This window comes from Rattus norvegicus, chromosome 19, assembly GCF_036323735.1.
Source record: "Rattus norvegicus strain BN/NHsdMcwi chromosome 19, GRCr8, whole genome shotgun sequence".
NCBI lineage: Eukaryota > Metazoa > Chordata > Mammalia > Rodentia > Muridae > Rattus > Rattus norvegicus.
This window is the reverse complement of record NC_086037.1, coordinates 26,315,674-26,335,228: the sequence shown is the minus strand read 5'-3', so window position 1 is coordinate 26,335,228 and position 19,555 is coordinate 26,315,674. Positions and strand designations below refer to the sequence as shown.

The 19,555-nt window shown below is 45.0% G+C and overlaps 1 protein-coding gene across 1 annotated transcript; it reads left to right on the top strand.

The window, feature by feature from the left end:
* The first annotated feature begins 361 nt into the window (after positions 1 to 361).
* LOC134483566 (uncharacterized) lies at positions 362 to 3,278 on the top strand. Its single transcript, XM_063278803.1, has 4 exons — positions 362 to 532; positions 1,563 to 1,722; positions 2,188 to 2,331; positions 2,965 to 3,278. The coding sequence occupies exons 1-4, from the start codon at positions 406 to 408 to the stop codon at positions 3,149 to 3,151; spliced, it is 618 nt and encodes a 205-aa protein (XP_063134873.1). The 5' UTR covers positions 362 to 405; the 3' UTR covers positions 3,152 to 3,278.
* Positions 3,279 to 19,555: the final 16,277 nt, after the last annotated feature.

The window sequence follows — 19,555 nt, the reverse complement described above, 5'->3', positions numbered from 1 at the left end:
AAATCTCAGGAAGGTTTAATGGCTAACATTGGTGAATGAGGACAATTTGAGTTAGGATGAGACATTTTTTGGGAAAGATTTGAAAGGAAACATTCATTTAGATGCATAAGAATTACTAAGGTTTTTATAATCAAGCCTTGAGGAAAATTTGGCTTTGGAAGCAGGAGATGCTCAGTGGCTCTGCCCCAGGAAAGTCTCCTGGAAAGGGCACCTCAGCTTATGCTCAGTACAGGGAGAACATTACCAGGGAGGCAAAGTCTGCTCCCCATGACATCAGCTGTCCCTTCTTGGACATTCTATTGTCTCCTAGAGAGTTCTGGAATCCTCTGTGATGTCACCAGTGTTGTAGTGACGACCAGTGCCCTAGTTTCTCTCAGTCTGAGTCTGGCAGTTACAAGCTAAGACATGTTTTCCCGTCTTCGCAAGCGTTTTGGGAGGGGGAACGTCGATTCTGGAGAGACTAGAGTGAAGGAGTCTGGCCTTTCGTCTCAAAGTAATGATGGACAAAGACAGCACTTCTGGGGAATGTGGAGTAAGTTCTGGGCAGTGTATTTTGAGCTTCCTGCCAGGGTGGCTGCAGGCTTACGCTGACCTTTCTAGCAATGGGCCACAACAACTGGAGCATCTGAAAAGGAATTGAATTTCCATGAATATCACAATTCCTGAAAGTCAGGATTTCATAACTTTAGTTTCCCCATCCCCACTGGGACGATATGGTAAGGCCAATGCTATTATACTGTGGACTTCTGGTCTTTACTTTTCAGTTCATTTGTTATGTTACATTGATATAATAACACCATCAGGAGTCATGGAGGGTCCACCTTTTCTGAGTTTAGACAGGGCAGCAATGTATTTCACTATCATTGCTTCTTTAAATACAGTGGGTATCTGACAGTAGTAACAGGGAGAGATTGTGCTCCAGGCAATAACCTTATGTTCTTAGACCTTCTCTGATTTCTTCTAACTGGCAGGGTCATCGTTAGCTTTATATATTAGAGTGTGTGTTACAAACATGTTTCTAAAATACCAAAACTATTTGGATCGTGTAGACCAAGATTCAGCCTGTAACCTATTCGCACTTCTGGGGCATTTGGTATTTCACATAGGGACACTGATAAGTCTGTTGAACATATCCTCCCCGGAAATGCGTTTTAAATCCAAAGTTGTTGGCTTAGAGTATCAGGGTAGGGCATCTGAGTGTCTCCAATCACTCAAGTTTTCTGGATGGTGAATTTATCATCTGAGTTCTGAAGCCACAGGAGTGAGGGTCCTGAAACCAAGCTGTACCCTGTTCAGCTGATGATAATCCTGGAGAAGCCATCTCCGTGGTACATGTAAGCACGTGATGTCCGGCATAGGGAACACCTGGCTGCTTATGTCTCTTGGTATCTATAGAGTAGTGGGAGAACTGAGATCCACTGAGGAGGCATCTTAAGCATAGATCAATCGCCTAGCAGTGACACTGGGTTCCTGGCTTATTCTCCTGTTTAGGCCTCACTGAGGTCTATGAACACTCTATGCATTCTCCCCATGCAGGTTCACTTGTGTTCTTCTACCTACAGACGCTGGGAGAGAAACATCATCCCCTGGCACTGAACTAAGCGAGAATCAGGCCAAGAAGGAAAAGGAGAGGCTGATTAAAGAGCTGCAGCTCATTACCGAGGAGAGAAATGACCTGAGAGATCGCCTGAGGTTTCTGACAGAGAGATCCATGAAGAACAGGTATGAATCGCTCCAAATGCTCTTGTTTCATTCCTGGGTCTGTAAGGTCACCTTCTTATCCTATTAAGGTTTTGGGTTCTAGAAAGCTGTGCCTCCCTAACCACCCTGTGCTAAACCTCACCTCCCATATAATGGAGATTCAGAACCTGACCCTTCCTGAGGAGTGAGATTGAAAATGGACTCATCTGCTTCCATTTATTTTAAAGCAGAACTTGTGGTCTGAATGAAGAATTCAGGGATAAAGTCAGGGAGAGTGAGTTCCCAGTGTGCATTTGCAAAGCCCTTGACAGCTGGTGGCTTTGCAAGATTGTAATTGCAGTGAGTTTATGGTGAGTCTCTGTACTTGCTAGGCAGGTGACTGAGTGCTGGAAGATCCAGGCAGCAGCCTGGGGTAATTTAGGACCCACCCTGAGTTCATATTATCCTAAATGCCGATGTTCATTGTATTCTATCATTTGGGGCCAGGTCACACTTCAGGCCAAATCCATATTATGAAGACCTGGAGAGAATGGAGGAGGCGGTCATGTCAATTCTGCACAACTTAGAGATGGAGAACACTGAGGTCCATGAGAACAACCATAAGCTGAAGAAGGAGATTACCTTCTCTAGGTAAGTCCTGGTCAGAAAGGCTATCACTTGTGGAATGGCCATTTCTGACTTTCTTTGTTCTGGATTGGACGGTCTTCAGCTCTGGTTCTATCTCTTGTGCTATTTACCCATCAGTGTTCCAGGGTCATTAGGACTCAGTTTTCAGTTCCATAAAAGACTGTTCCTCATCCCAGGATTGTCGAGGCATCTTCAAAAGGCTCTAGAGAGAACAGCACTAATTGAAGTCAGCAGAAGTTTATTAGGCTGACCTGGACCTATGGTGTCACACCAGGTTTTACAACACTCAGTGCGTGGACCACATGGTTAGCATGACCTTCTCTTGGTTCTACTGACATCTTTTGAGGGTGTTGGCCCAGTACTAATTCATGTTGCCCCCATGCATTGGGCTTTCATGGATAGTTGTGGATCCATGTTCTTTCTCAGAGGTGTGGACACTAATTGGTGTCAGGCCAAGCAAACAATTTATTCTTCCCCGAATTAACTCTTTATGTTCTGTGCAGCAGCCTTATATGTATCAAGATGCATTTTATTAAGTCTTCATGGGTATCTGGGACCTGGTAGAGTTAGTGGGACTTGGGAGTAGGAATGGGAGAAAGGGCCAGCATGATCTTACTATGCAGACTGTATTTCCAGAAACCTGCTCAGCCAGCTCCTGATGGAGAACACATGTAGGAAGAAGTTGGTCCCACTGAAGCAGGAGAGCAAGGAGGTACATCTTGATTGTGCACTGAACCAGAAATATTTGGTTGACTTTAACAAGAAAGATAAAGACCATCAACGGACAGAACCAGCATTATCAGGTAGGGACCTGTTAGCTTAACAATATCTGATAAAATTTGCCAATTTGATACATCTTTGCTTCTCTTACCACCTTTCTAATTTACACTCACAACCAGCCAACCACCTCATGTAATGGAATTGTTCATTGCTCTGCCTATGCACAAGTATTCTGGGAAGTTAACCACTTTTCAGAAACTGAATTATTGTGCAAGCATATTTTGCTGCTCGTTTTGAAGCTGCAGTCTAGAAATGGTGACAGATGAATAACATATCATATTATTGCATATCCATGTGATACATTGGATCCTATGTAGAGTTTTGAACAAGTTCTTCGTTCTTTGACAAATGACACTCTGTGGTCATGTGATCTCTTGTGTAGGACGCACCTTTGGGATAAGAACCAAGTGCAAATGTCAAATTAGTACTTGTCATTGGCTTTATCCTTGGTGACATATGGACATCTCCTTTCTTCCTGCAACCTGATGAGGTCTCTTGCCATTGCCCTGTTCTTGTTTTGCACTGGTATAAGTCTGGGTCCCATATTGTCAGCCCACATTACTGTGAGGCTCTCTGGAGATTTTGCCCTGCCCACAGAGATAGCAACAATGATATCACTTAAAATGTCCATGTCGACTGTCCAATAGAACTGAGGTGGTAGAAGGCAGCATTCTGACAGCTGGCTTGCATTTCCCCACCAAATCAGTGTCTGAAAAACTGCCTTCCTCTCCCAGGTCTCAGAAAGTGCAAGAGAGCTGGAATTGGACACACAGCAGTAAGAGAGCTTCCTGAAGAATAAGTTGCTTTCTCAGGAGTCCCTGATGACCAACATCCTGAATGGTAACAACATTTTTTGGATGAGTATTCATCCTCTGAGTTAATTTGTCATTTCTTAGAGACGCTAAATTTATATACCACTAAGCCAGCCTGACTGATTGAAGTCTTACTTTCTTCTCAGAAAACAGCACTTGAGAGACAACTTGGGGGACCGCCTTTCATTATGTGGGCTAGAGGAGAAACAGCAATACATCTGTGCTTCTAAATGTTCCTTAAGAATATGCTTTTAGAAATATTTTTGTTATGATTTTAATTGAAGTTTTCTTTTTGTTGTTTCATATTTATATGTTCTTGTTACTATTTTTACTTTCAAATATTTTTAAATATTTTTATTCATTTTAATCCTGTTTTGTTGTAAAAATGTATTTGTTATGAATAAAAATTGAATTCTATCTCTTGACTCTTAAGACCATCATTCTTACTCAAGGGTTCTGTCCCCTCCTGTGGACTTAGAACTGACAGCTACACATGGATCTCTGCATGTTCCATGGATCCTGGGCTAATAAGTGAATTCAAAGTCACCAAGGGGTACTCAGTGTGACAGTGTCTTTTGTGTGGAGAATGTGGCTGTTCCTCGGACACACACTTTATGATGTAATCACTGACACACTTTACCCAATTGTTAGGGTCCATGTGGTTCTTCTGAGAGAGCAGCAGGTGCTCTACCCTGTGAGTCATCACCACATCTCCTGCAGGTGGCTTTTGTTATTCCACATGAGGTGCTGTATTAGGTGGACAGGATCACCTATGATTAAATAGAGAGATCTCAGGAGATGTGTGTTCACAGGGAACTTACTGAGCTGTGCGTGCTCAACGTGTTAGGTTGCCGGGCATCCCTACAGGGCTCTGGTGTCCCCACTGCTCATTGTGGGTCAGGATCGTCCTCCAGCATCACTTAGTGTCCATATTAGAGCAGATCATTCACCTGTTATCAATGATGACCATATGTATTCTGCACATCTGATAAAATACAGAATAGAAACTAGCTTCTTGTAGGCCAGCTTGGCATAATCAGTTTTTTGATTGTTAGCAAGAAAATTATTGTAATCTAAGCAGTTTAGGGAGGAACCTCAAGAGCATCCATAGTGAATGTAGCCTGCAGCTGTGAACACAGGTTTCTTTTGGAGAGAAGGCCTGTGCAAGCCCAACCTAGGTGGGACAGTTCAAGCTACCCTTTTTCCATGGCCAATCTGGGATCGTATTGAGAATGTATTTTTTCCAGGTGACTGATTTCCAATTTGTGGAATTCATCTAACTTGCTGAGAGTGCAGGTGACTCAGAGAGTTAAAGTACAGAAGAACCAATCCAGTATGTCCACAAAAGCTTGCTGTCACCCCAGGGCTTTTAAAAGCTCAGCAGCTAGAGAAGCAATGTAGTATTTGGTTATTCTCATGCTTAGGTCTAGTCATTCACTATAAGCTGACCATGACACAAAATGTGTCATCTGTGTCAAAACTAGTTGTAACTAGATTTACACCACACTATCACATCACTACCGTATTTGAGGTTCTCAGTTACTATCTAAGAACCTGGAAGAGGCCTGGGTCTTGCTACACAAACTCATAATTTATGTCTTCATGACACTGTGTGCTTTGTTCTGTTGATGCTACCATTGGCATACAATACCTTGGATACTTTGTGCTGACATCTGTGACATGAGACAATAGTTCATGTCATCCTATCCTGAATAAAATGTCCTTAGAGTACAGTGTAGTGGGAGGGGCCTTCTTTTCCTGTGAGATAGCAAAACATTTCCAGTCTTCAGTCAAGTCTGACAGCCATTGTCCAGTACCTGTCTTGAGTTGTCCACATTTTCAGCTAAGAGTCTTCATCCAGGCTGCTCTATAATTCTGTAGAAGATTAATAGGGTTCCAGCCCTAGGATTTAATTCAGTGTGACTGCACTTGCCGAACATGCTCAAAGCCCTGAGATCCACCCTAGCCCTCTGTGCTTTAGAGAAAGAAAATAAAGAACCACATTGCAGTTGAAGTTTCTCATCCAACAAAAGGAGAGCCTGCATAGGGCCTTTAAGTAACTCTAAACCCCAGCTTCTGCCCACAACTCCCTCCATCAATTCCATGATTGGTGTGTTTTCACTACTACTCACTTTCTTCTGTGTGCAAAGAATGTGCACCATGTCAGTAAGTGTGTGTGTATGTGTGTGTTTGTGTGTGTGTGTGTGTGTGTGTGTGTGTGTGTGTGTGTGTAGTCCCTAGTGAAAACTGTCGAGATACATGCAGACTCATGCTACTACTGTCCCATGGCACCTTGCAGGGAACCCTGAAATGGTGGCTACTTTAATACAGTCTAAACCGGGTGTGCATGGTTTCTGTAAGGTCACCACTACAGAGAGCAGGAAAAGCTTCAGTAGTCACATGGATGTGATCAATCAGTGTTAGTCATGCCCTTCCAGCATGGTAGACTGCAGGTTGTCTGTCCCCAGCACTTTGCTCTCTTGTGCCCAAACAATGCCAAGGTCAGGGCCGTTGAGCCGTGAGGCAGAGGCTCACCACCCTCAGTGCTGCCTAAGACCCCTAAGACTGTCTCTTTTGGGTGTGTGCGTGCTGGACACTCATGGATCCTGAGATCTCCGCAGCTGAGGTGAAACAGTACCGGAGCCATTGCAATGTGGGCACACATTTGGTTTTGAAGCTGGGCCACTCTTTGACTTTTATTGAGTGGAGAGACAACTGTTGGCTGAGCCTTTGGTGAACCGGATGGCCCCTGGCCACGTCAGCAGTCAGCAGTATCAAAGCTGAGCAACCAGTGTTTTATGTTTCATTTTGTCATCGCTGGTCAGTGTTCTGATGCCACAGCACATGGCTGGTCTCAGTCTCCCCATGTGGCCACAATCCCTAATTGATATTGCCTCCACTTCCCAAGTGCCACTGGGATTTCTGTAGAACCCCTAAGGCAGCAGCAAGCAGGAGCTCCTGACTATTCCCTCCCTGCTCTCTGGATCTGCAAGTCGTTCTGTGTACATATGGCTATTCCCTCATATACTCTTGATGCCATGATACCTTAATAAACACTTGAATCATGCCCTGATGGCCAGTTTTTAACTGCTACCTGACACCATCTATAATCGCCTGGGAAATGAGGGACAGTCTGGATCAGACTGGCCTTTGAGCATGAATATGCGTGACTGTCTTCGTTGCTGTGGGAGATGCCAGGCAACCTCTTTTCTGATCCTAGAGTCCCTATACCCAGCCACTTGTCCCCTCTACAGCCAGACCCTACTTCTGCTCCTAGGCACTGTCTTGGACTTCCTTCCCTCAGGTGGCTTCTCTCCTTTGGTTGCTACAGAAACCTGTTATGAGGAAAGGAACAGGGAGTTAAGAGTTCAAAGCCATCTTCCCACTGATGTTCTTTCTCAGAGGTCAGTGGGACACTTAAAGAGTTTTGTGTATACATTTTATTAAGCAAGGGACAATCATGCATCAGACACAGGAAACTAACAGCACATCTACTGGACCTCCTTCAACACCTGGGCATCTCTTATGGCCTGTGCTTCTGTGTGCTGAAACCTGGGGACCAACTTCCTGTGGGGTTTCTCAGGGTGACTATGCACATTACTACACTGGCGTAAATCCTCAAAACTCACAAACATCAACAGGACTGCCACAGGAACGGTTCTACATCAACAGATACCACAGATCAGCAAGCAGAAGCATGGGAGGGTGGTGCTGTGGCTCACACACTTCTCTTTCCTCACTAGGGCAGGTGACCCGCTGAAGAAAACAAGGGGGCAGCAGGATAGAACAGGAAAACTACAACCCAGTCCTTGCATTAAACACCCAAGCACATTTAGACTAGAAGAGAGAAGTTTGCCAAGAATGAGGGCCACTTTGGACATCCATCATCAATAGCCCTGGCTGTCTAGGCCAGCATCAGATCCAGCAGTCTCCAGGCAGCTTTCCGCCAGGCCCTCAAGGGTGCTAAGAGCATTAACCATGAAAAATAGAACAAGATCTCTGCCTCTTGCCTGACTGACAGCCAAGCATGTGTATGCCATGGCTATGCTCATGCTGGGACCCCTTCTAGATATTAAGATATAGAGACCTGATAGTTGATTAGGACCCTGTTCGAAAAGGAAGACACCGGATATTTCCCTCTGGCATCCATATGTGCATGCATGGTTGTACAAGCTGGTAGAATCTCTCTCTCTCTCTCTCTCTCTCTCTCTCTTTCTCTCTCTCTCTCTCTCTCAAAGTTTTGAAGCACAGCAGAAGAATCTCTGGGACTCTAAGCCTGAGCAACCTCATCTGTGAGCCACAGCTTCTGTGTGAGAGCTCCTTTGTGTGAGAGGGGTAGGGTGACTGAGGAAGTTTGCTGGTGTCCATCCCTGGCCTGCATGTGCATGCATACAGAGACATGGACACATGCACATGCTGAGTACCCCTCATCCAATCCTGAAATCTGAAAACATTGAATTTCAAATCCAGGCATTCTCCTAACCTACACCTTCCCTCAGGAATTGGAGATGAGGCCTTGCAAGAATCCTCAACCAGTGAGACTGGCCCAGACCTTCTGAGATCCATTCTGCCCCAGGAGAACACAGCAGGTGGTATCAGGACAACACAGAAACTCAAGACTCCAGCCTGATGCAGGGACCGCCTGCTGGGTTAGAAGACTCAGCATCAGGTTCCTGAAGGAAAACATCACCTCTGAACACACAGGGTCGCTGTGGCTATGCCTTCAAGGCATCTTCAGCAGCAGCTTAAATGGACTAGAAATGACTATGGGAATCTGCCTGCAGGGTGATGTGAGAATCCTTTTGCTCAGGCTTGATCGCTAGATGTTGCCACAGAAAACCTTGAACTCTTCTTGGAGTACAGTCCAGGCAGAGCCTGAACACAAAACATTCTGATTATGAACTGAGTTTAACAGATAATCCGGATCCTGAAGGCCACAGGCCCAAAGGTCTGCACTGTAGGGGTGAGGCATCACTGCAGGGATGACCACACAGTGCAGGGGTGAGGAGTCACTGCAGGGATGACCACACATTGCAGGGGTGAGGAGTCACTGCAGGGATGACCACACAGTGCAGGGGTGAGGTGTCACTGCGGGGATGACCACACACTGCAGGGGTGAGGTGTCACTGCAGGGATGACCACACACTGCAGGGGTGAGGTATCACTGCAGGGATGACCACACACTGCAGGGGTGAGATGTCACTGTGGGGATGACCACACACTGCAGGGGTGAGATGTCACTGCGGGGATGACCACACACTGCAGGGGTGAGGTGTCACTGCGAGGATGACCACACAGTGCAGGGGTGAGGTGTCACTGCAGGGATGACCACACACTGCAGGGGTGAGGTGTCACTGTGGGGATGACCACACACTGCAGTGGTGAGGTGTCACTGCAGGGATGACCACACACTGCAGGGGTGAGGTGTCACTGCGGGGATGACCACACACTGCAGGGGTGAGGTGTCACTGCGGGGATGACCACACAATGCAGGGGTGAGGTGTCACTGCGGGGATGACCAGCAGTATCCCAGCCTTGGCCTGGGAATAGCCATTGACACCCACACTTTCTGGGGCAACATTGTCTCCTGAGGATAGAGTCAGGCCAGAAGCAGCAACTGATGTTCACGAGGGACAAACTTTCTTCACCTCCTGCCCATGCTGGCCCTAGGATCTGGGCTTTTTTGGTGACATGAGTGCTGAGCCTCCCAGGTAGATGGGTTTTCAGGGGTCAGGTGGTGATTGTCACCAAAGATATCCATAAGGATAAGTCATACTGTACTAATTCCCATATTAGATCCCTTCTCACAGGTCACAGAGGCCATAGTGGGTCCTAAATGTGGAGTCAGGTTCCTGTGCACTTTTGAGGAGACTGGTCAGACATTTAGGCTTCGTGATATTTTGTTGGCATTATTTTGGGGGGTATTTTATTTTTACTGTTGGGGCCAAACCTGGGGCTGCCATGTGGAGGGAAAAGCTTTGCCAAAGCTGTAGATCATCCCTAATAATAAACTCCTGAATTCTCCCAATCCTGGAACTATCTAGGTCCCTCACATGATGCAACCTTTGGGGCATTCCTCACATAGAATCATGGGGTGGACTGCATCCCAAAGCGAGACAGTGGGAAAAATTCCCCAGTGTCTCCCTGTGGCTGTGACGATGGGAGTGCTGACCAGTGGAATGCAGGCCCCATGTGAAAGCCTTTTGGTTTCTACTTGAGTGGAATCTTCACCATGCCTTTTTTTTTTTCTAGAAACACAGGTTGCCCTGGAACTTACAGTCTTCCATCACCCTGACTCAGTTTCCCATGACTGGGATCATAGGCTTAAATTACTATGCCCATTTTTCTTTTTTGTATTTATAAATCTGCTAAAAAGCCAGAAGGATCCAGAATGTAAAATGGTGCGGTCCAAGGCATTTCCAACAGGGGATTCTTGACCTAGGAGTATCCAGACCAGTGTTTATTGTGTGGCTACTTCATTCCCATAACAGCTTATATTTGACAAAGAATTCCAAGTTGTGATATCACTGGGCAGCAGGTGATATCCCATACAGCTGGACTGACTCAGGTTGTAATTAAGGCTGGAGAAACTTACTAGGACCCTGGTAATCCTACCACCCTGGGGCCTTTAGATAGCCTTAATCTGATCTTCCCCCCTGTGCTATTAATCAATTGCTCTTGAAGGTAGATTTGAATTTACAGTCACTGTGAGGCAGGAGAATTAGGACCCTACAGTCACTCTGGGCTCCATAGGAAGAGCCTGTTTCAATAGTAAAAGAGGTCACCTGTGAGTTCTTACTGTCTTCCCTGAGGCCTTACTGCTGGAGTTAGACTAGCTGTCTCACCAATTGAAGTAGAGGGCAGAATGCTGGTGCCTTCTATAGTGAGGACTAGTGACAGATGGTCTATGGAAATTCTAGAAAGGTCTACAAGTATTTATGTCCTGTGCATGGGAACTGCTGGCTTCCCTGTGTCCTTTGCCTTTATTTTGCAGTCCATGGGGCACCTGGAAATGTCCCCAAACCAGGCTGTACACAGGGCCTGTCCCGTGACTCTCACTTGCACTCAGAGCCTGCCTGATAGTCATAGGTCTGACAGAGTCCTGACACCTGCAGAGACCACTATAAGGGACCCTGCAATCCCCACACTGCCCATCAGTGTCTATAATGTCCCTATACGACACTGAGACGGTCTAAGCTCCTTCCAATTTTATGCTGCATCAGAATCTGACCATGGCTACTTTTGCTCCTCTCATACCCACACTAGAAGCCCTGTACCCACACTAGTCCCAGCTGGCCTGTTGCCTACTGACATCTCATGGACTCTGCCCCAATATTCCCTCTTTGCCTGGGTCCCTGCAACTGTGTCCATTTCTGCCTGCTTCCCTGCCTCCCCTCTTCCATTTTCCAAATGGCCACATTGACACATGGGTTTCTGGGTCTCCCACTCCTCGGATGCTGGGAACAGGTTCATTCTTTGCTGTTTGAATGGTTGTCCTAACACTGGAGGACCTTGCTTCAAGTAGTGGCAGTCAAACCTGGTGCTGATCGTGTCAGATCTGTCCAGGCTGTCTGTGTGACTGTGGAATGCGCCTCTGTTTTGGCTGAGTGTTATTTACCTCCCTCATGGCCATGTGATAACCAGACCATGAGCATGTTCATTGTTAGGAAAGAAGGGTGTGGAAGACATATGCTCCTCATCCTAGCATTAGTGGAAAAAAGACATAGGCAGATGATGCATTCTAGACCATCCTGGGCTATAGAAACTCTGCCTCGAAGAATGCAGGTGGAGCAGGGCTGGGGTTCAGTTGGTTGCCTAGCAGCCTACCACATTGAGCAGGCACTGCTCAACCACCTGTACATACACATCTCCTGAGATCTCTCTCCTAAATGGGAGGTGATCGTGTCCACCTAGTACAGCACATGCCCTGGAAGGACAAAAGCTACCTACAGGAGCTGTGGTGATGGCTCACAGGTTAGAGCATCTGCTGCTCTCTCAGAAGAGCCACATGGTCCCTAACAATCATCTACAATGGGGAATGCTATTCCCTCTTTTGGATCATGAGGGAAATGCACTCAGGAGTGGACCAGACATGCATTTGAAAAAAAAAGATCCATTGAGTTAAATGATAAAAATAAATATAATCAGCAACAATAAAAAACACAGCATATGAATGATCAAGTGAAACAGCACCTATAAAAACCTATTTCCCAAAATGACGTTGATGGTCATTATCTTTGTGGTTTAATACTAATGCTGTATTGTAAGAAAAACTGAGGCACATGGTTCTCGATTAGGATTATTCTATAATCCTTTGTGAAAGTTGTCATTTTTTCTGCAGCTCTACAGGCATGAGTGTGTGTTACTCAATATCTGGTGCACACAGTCAATAAGGAATGTGTGTTGTAGACTGATATAGACTAGGATGAGCAGAAGACAATACAGCATGGATACAGTATGTCAGTGATTACATCATACAGTGTGTGTCCATAAAAAAAGTCACATTATCCACACAAAAGACACTATCACCCTGTGTACACCTTGGTGGCTTTGAATTCCCTATTTACCCATGCTGCCTGGACCATGCAAAGATCCATATCTAGCTGTCAGTTCTAAGTCTACAGGAGGGGAAAGGACCCTTGAATAAGATGGTCTTAAGAGTCAAGAGTTACAAATCAATTTTTATTCATAAGGAATACAATTTACAAAAAACAGGCATAAAATGAACAACTAAAATGGTATAAAAAATGAAAAACAGTAACAAGAATATATAAGTATGAAATAACAAAAAGAAAACTTCAATGAAAATCATAACCAAAAACATTTCTTAACAGCATTTTCTTAATGAACATTTAGAAACACAGTTGTAGTGCTGTTTCTCCTCTAGGACAAGACGTCAAGGCAGTCCCCTCAGATGTCTCTCAAATGGTGTTGTCCGTATTAGAAAGGAGAAGGACCTCAACCAGACAGTCTGGCATACGGATACATAAATTTAGGGTCTCTATACATTAAGGAAATTATCTGAGAAGAAGAATATTCCCCCAAAAAGTCTTTGACTGTGAGGATTGTCGTCACAGGGAACTCCTGACAGAGAAACTCACTCTTCAGGGGGCTGTCTTCCTGGGATCCGTCCTATGCCATGTCTCCTGCAGTTTCTGAGACCTGGGAGGAGAAGGCAGCTATTAAGACACTGATTTGGTGGGGACATGCATACCAGCTGTCAAGTTGCTGCCTTCAGTCCCCTCAGCTGCATTGGACAGACAGCACTGATCTTTTCACTGAAATCATTGCTGATATCTCTGCAGGCTGGGAACATCACCAGCAACCCTCACAGTACTGTGGGAGAACAAGCTGCTCCTCAGACTCTACCAGTGCAAACCAAGAATGGGGAAATGGGGAGAGACCTAATTGGGGTGCAGGAAGAAAGGAGAAGGCCACATGATACCCAGATCAAAGCCAATGACCAGGACTCATTTGCCATTTGCACTTGGTTCTTATCCCTACAAGGTGCTTCCAACCATAACATGACCCCTGTATGACCTTTGTCACACGACCAAGAACTCGTTCAAAACTCTTCATAGCATCCAATCTGTGATAGGGAGATGCAGTCATATGATATGTTATTCCTCTGTCACCATTTCTGGACTGCAGTTTCAAAAAGGGGAGAGAAGTATAATTGCCAATAACTCAGTTTCTGAAGAGTGGTTAACATCCCAGAATACTTGTGCATACACAGAGCAATGAATAACTCTATCACATAAGGTGGGTGACTGACTGGGTGTGGGGAGATTAGAAAGGTGATAGGGGAAGCAAAGATGTATCCAATAGGCAAATGGTATCAGACATTGTTAATCTGACTCAGCTGCTTGTTCCTACCACATTTTGCTGGGTCTGGAGGTTGCTGGCCTTCTCCTGTTCATCTTCATCATTCGGGTTCAACTCAAACAAATATCGCTGTAACTCCTTGCTCTCCTGCTTCAATGTGACCAACTTCTTCTTCATACATGCCTGGTCCATCAGGAGCCGGCTGTGCAGGTTGCTGGAAACACACTCTGCATAGTAAGATCCTGAAGCCTCTTCCTCCCATTCCAACTGCCAAATCCCACAAAGTCCACCAGGACCCAGATACCCATAAAGACTTCATAGAATACATCTCCATACATGTAAGGCTGCTGCACAAACAGCAAATGGCCAATCCAGGGAAGAATAAATTGTTTCTGTGACCCAAGCACCAATAAGAGTCCATGTCTGTCCAAAAGAACAAGGGATCTACAACTACCCATGAGAGCCCAATGCATCGGGACAGCATCAATTAGTAGGCAGCAAATAACCACAAGAGGACAGTATGACCAAGGGAGGTCATGCAAACCATGTGGTCCACACATTGAGCTTTGTTAAACCTGGTAAGACCCCAGAGCCGCAGGTTGGCCTAATAACACTCTGATGCCTGAATCAGTGTAGTTCTATCCAGAGCCTTGTAAAGATGCATAGACACTGTGGTGAGAAGTCACAGTCTCTTAAAGAACTGAAACTGAGTCCAAAAGACCCACAGCACAGTGATATTTAAACAGCAGAAGACATGGACCCAGAGCTGCAGGCTCTCCAGTCCAGAACAAAGAGAGGCAGCAATGGCCATTCCACAAGTGATGGGCCCTTCTGACCAGTACTTACCGATAGAAGTTAATCTCCTTCTTGAGCTCCTGAAATTTCTCACGATGTTCAATGTTCTTTGTGTCTAAGTTGTGCAGTAATGACATGACCTCTTTCTCCTTTATCTTCAAGTTTTCATAAAATGGATTTTGCCTGAAGTAGGGGCTGGCCCCAGGAAGATAGAACCCAATGAACATCGAGGTTTAGGATTATATGAACTCAGGCTGTGTCCTGTACTACCCCAGTCCTGGAAGGACACTTTCTGAATTCTACATATTTGAATTCTTCAGCTTCAGAAACTTGGAATTGTGTGCCCAGGACAACAGAAGCTAAGCACCCAGATAAAGGGTTCCCTGGCTCACTTTTTTCAATCAGGAGGGCTGGATCTGCATTCAAACCTGTTATGCTGTCAAGAGCCTAGGCCACAGAGCTTACCAAACCACACACACACACACACACACACACACACACACACACACACACACACACACACACATCCAGAAACCTCTGATTTCATTTTTCCTGTTTTGACAAGTGGAATGCTACAAGCCGAATAACTAATATTCTAGAGGCAGACAGTACACATAATTCTGGAGATGAGACCAGATATTGCCACAAACTTATAATCTGCTCAAGGCATACAAATGTATAGACAAATGTGACCACACAGGCAAAGAACTGTACTGTTGAAAGTGGGGCTTCCAAAATAAAGTACTTACACCTCCATGAAACTATTATACAGGTATATCCTGAGGTCAAAAAACAGACCCCTAAATTCCAAGGGTGGAGGGACACAGAAACATATAAAAGTTGTGCATATGCATGCAGACCTGTGCACACACAGACACACAAACTGGGACACACCCACAAGAAAAGAAAATTAAACAGACTCAGACAATGAGAAAGAGAGACAAATATGGAAAGAGCACAATGAGAATCATTAGAAATGTATGCACCATTACTGTCTCAGTGTTTAAGGCACACAGACAAGAAGGAACAGGCCAGAGCCTCAGGCCTTCTAGTTAAGCATGGAGATGAACAATGTGGGACCTGTTACCTAAGGGTGCTGCCATGAGATGATAGCGTTCAGTCACATTCCTAGCAAGTACAAACACTGTCCACAAACTCACAGCACCTAGAACCTTGCAAAGCTGCCACTTGTCAAGGGCTTTCCAATTGTACACTGGGAACTCATGCTCCAGTGACTTTATCCCTGAATTCTTCACTCAGATCACAAGTTCAGATTTTCAACAGGCAGAATCAGAGAGTCCATGTCCAAACTCACTCCTCAGTAAGGGTCAGGTTCTGAATCTCCTCTCTATGGGAGATGAGGTTTAGAACAAGGTCCTTTGTTTGGAGCAATGCATACCTCTTGTTCATGGATCCACCTGTCACATAAAGGAGGCGATCTGTCAGCTCATTTCTCTCCTTGGTAGTTAGCTCCAGTTCTCTATTCAGCCTCTCCTCTTCCTCGTTGTCCTGCACCTTGTTTAGGATATTTTCAGGGGATGACGTCTGTCTGCAGGCCGCTGTAGGTAGAAGAACACAAGTGAACCCGCATGGGGTGAATGCATAGAGCATACACAGACCACAGTGAGGTCTAAACAGGAGAACATGCTTGGAAGCCAGTGTCACTGCAAGAAGTTTGTTCTGTGTAAGAGGCATCCTAAGTGGATCACAGTCCCCCCCACTACTATATAGAGACCAAGAGATGTAAGCAGCCAGGTGTTCCCTATGCCCGCCCACACAGGCTTACAAGTACCAGAGAGATGCCTTCTCCAGGATTATTATCAGGTACGCAGGCTACAACCTGGTTTCAGGACCCTCACCCCTCTGGTTTCAGAAGTCAGATCATCAATTCAGCATCCACAATGACTTGATTGATCAGGGAAACTCAGATATCCTACACTGTTACTCTAGTCCAATAACTTTGCATTAAAAAGTCATGTACGGGGAGGACATGGTCAACAGACTTATTAATTCCCCCTACTGAAATGACAAATGCCCCAGAAGTGCCAATAGGTTACAGGCTCTTTCTCTACCTGCTCCATATAGTTTGGCTACTGTAGAAAAATATCTGCCACACAGAACCTCTAATATATGAAGGTAAGATTGGCCCCGTCAGCCAGAGGTAGTCAGAGGAGTTCTAAGAATATAAGGTCATGGCCAGGAGCACAGTTCTCTCCCTCTTACTACTGTCAGATAGTCACTGAATTGAAAGAAGCAATGAAAGTGAAGTACATTGATGCCCTGTTTAATTCAGAAAAGTTATACCCTCCATGACTCCTGGTGGTGTTATAATATCAATTTAACATACCGAATGCACTGTAAAAGTAAAGACTAGAAGTTCACCCAATAATAGCATAGGCATTGCCATATCCTCCATGTGGTTATGGAGAAACTAATGATGTGAAAACCTTGACTTTCAGGAATTGTGATAATCATGGAATTCAATATCTGTGGAGATGTTCCAGTGGTTGTGTTCCATTGCTATAAAGGCCAGCTGAAGGCCCCCACACTCACCCCTGAGAGGAAGATCAACATACACTGCCCAGAACTTACTCCACATTCCCCATGTCCTGTGTCCATCATTACCGTTAGGTTTCGTTTGCTTCACTCTAGACTCTTCTCTATCAACATCAACTCTCCCAAAGCGCCTACAAAGACGGGCAAACATGTCTGTGGATATATCCTTTGGACACTAAGAGAAAAAGTAGGGAATTGGTTGTCACAACGATACTGGTGACATCACAGGGATTCCAAGGTCTCTCTAGGAGACAATAGAATGTCCACGAAGGGACGGCTGATGTCACGGAGAACAGACTTTGCCTCCTTGCTAATGTTCTCCCTGTACTGAGCAAAAGCTGATGGACCCTTTTCAGGGGACTTCCCTGTGGCATAGCCACTGAGCACCACATGCTTCCAAAGCCAAATTTGGCTCTAGGCTTGATTGGAAAAACCTAAGTCATTGCTATGTATCTAAATGAGTGCTTCCTCCCCAATCCCTGCACAGAAGTGTTTCATCCTACCTCAAATTCTCCTCAGTCAGCAATATTACCCATTAAAGATTACTGAGAAATCACACCAGTTCCTATAAGTAGCCAAAGAGGTCTCCTGTCTCATCATGTGCAGGTGCATGAAATCACACCCAGAAATAGCCTATAGGATAGGTGGCAATGTGGGTGTGTGTTATAGGTACAACCTGAAGCTTTGTGCTTAACATTTGACAGTTGCCACCAGATTCTTTAGGAGAAAGAATTGCATTCATTATGGTCCTGGCAACAATGTGGTGATCTGTTAGGAGAGGAAACTGAAATATTGGATCCACCAGTGAATGCACCCTCAGACTGAGTGTGGGGCTCTCCTCTTTGCACTTAAGTTACCAAAGCAGGATTGCTTACAGGCCTCTCTAAGCTATAACGTGTGATTTCATCTGAAAAATAAAATAGTCAGCAGATGTGGGGGGGGGGATGCAGCCAAAGGAGTAGGAGAAGCCTAGAGACATAACTCAGTGGACAGAGTAAGAAACAAGCATCTTCACTCCTGTTTCATGGATCACCCCACAAAACACAAAAGCATGTATCGTACTAAAAAAAAAAGGCAGTTATTTTATTGAATGCATACACTAATACTGTTTACAGTATTAGTAGCAAAGCTCAGATTTTGGGGGCAGATCCATGACTTGAACTATCTTCCTGACAACATATAAATCAATCAATCAATCAATAAATAAATAAATAAATAAATAAATAAATAAGAAAAAAACCCACAAAAATAAAAAACACAAAAAGCACAAGCCTCTCATGTGAAGTTACAGAAGAGTGATCCAGTGGTCACTTCTGACCAGGCCATTTTAGCTATGACAGTGCATAGTGACCCTTAATTTGATGGGTCCTATATAAAGCTTTGTGCAATATTGTCATTTTAACAAACCTCATCCAGAACATACATAACGACACAGGATATGATTGCCATGTCCTTGCTGTGTATCAAGTTATTTTTCTGTGTCCTGATTGTCAGGCATATTACACCACCAATCTGAGATGGCTGGTAGACTTGGAAGAAAGTGGATATGAAAGATCCCCGTTTGATATCAGTACAGCCATTTCTTAAGCATGAGAATCTTTTAAGCTGGCCCTCGCTTAGCCCCTAGACGTTAGACAATAGACCAGAAAGTACAGAAAGCACATTCCCACCCACTCTCTAGGAAGCTGCCCGACCATAAGAACAGAGGGTATAGAACATATTTACTGCAGGGCAATTACAAGACAGGAAACATCTCTGGGAAGCTGACTGATCACTATAGAAGTGAGATGTCCTTGGTACTGAATGCAGCTGTGCTATAGGCTGACATCGCTATAGCCTTGTCCTGGGAACCCCAGAACAGAAACACCTGCCAAGACAGATATCCTTGGTCCTTGTCCTGGGAACCCCAGGATAAGAAAACATATATCAAGTCAGACATCCTTCCTACTGAAATAGCTACATTGATGTGGTTACAGCCTTATCCCAGGACGAGAAACATCTGCCTAGTTATCCTTGGCACTGAAATAGCTGAGCTAATGAAACTGTGTGATCATAAATGACTGTTTAAGCTGTACATTTCTGTTGTTTGAGGCTCCTCACATCCCTCCTCGTGAGGACCGTGTCGAGCCCCAGTGCATTGGTATCCCAAAGTAAACCTCTTGTTTTTACATCAAGACTGAGTCCTGTGTGTTCATGGGGTGGTGATTGTCCTCAGGACTGGAGCGAGAGTCTCCTCTGTCTGAGGGTCTTTCAGATAAAGCTATAGTTGTGGGTTACACACCTCAATTCTCATTGGCTAATGCTGTCCTCACAGTCCTTGGAGGCCCCTTTGTAAGACTACCTGTTGGAAAGTAGAAGCAGCTTTATTTGAGCTCAAAGTGAACCTGACGAGCAACGTAGAGAACAAGATGGGGTAATTGAGAACCTGTCTAAAACCAGCACAGAAACCCACCCTTCAT

What these genes read in the sequence shown, in the direction of transcription:
- LOC134483566 (XM_063278803.1), top strand. Translation starts at nt 406, where the DNA reads ATGTTTTCCCGTCTTCGCAAGCGTTTTGGGAGGGGGAACGTCGATTCT. An exon ending in GAGAGATCCATGAAGAACAG is followed by an intron (nt 1,723 to 2,187) that starts GTATGAATCGCT and finishes ATTTGGGGCCAG; the next exon opens with GTCACACTTCAGGCCAAATC. An exon ending in AAGGAGATTACCTTCTCTAG is followed by an intron (nt 2,332 to 2,964) that starts GTAAGTCCTGGT and finishes CTGTATTTCCAG; the next exon opens with AAACCTGCTCAGCCAGCTCC.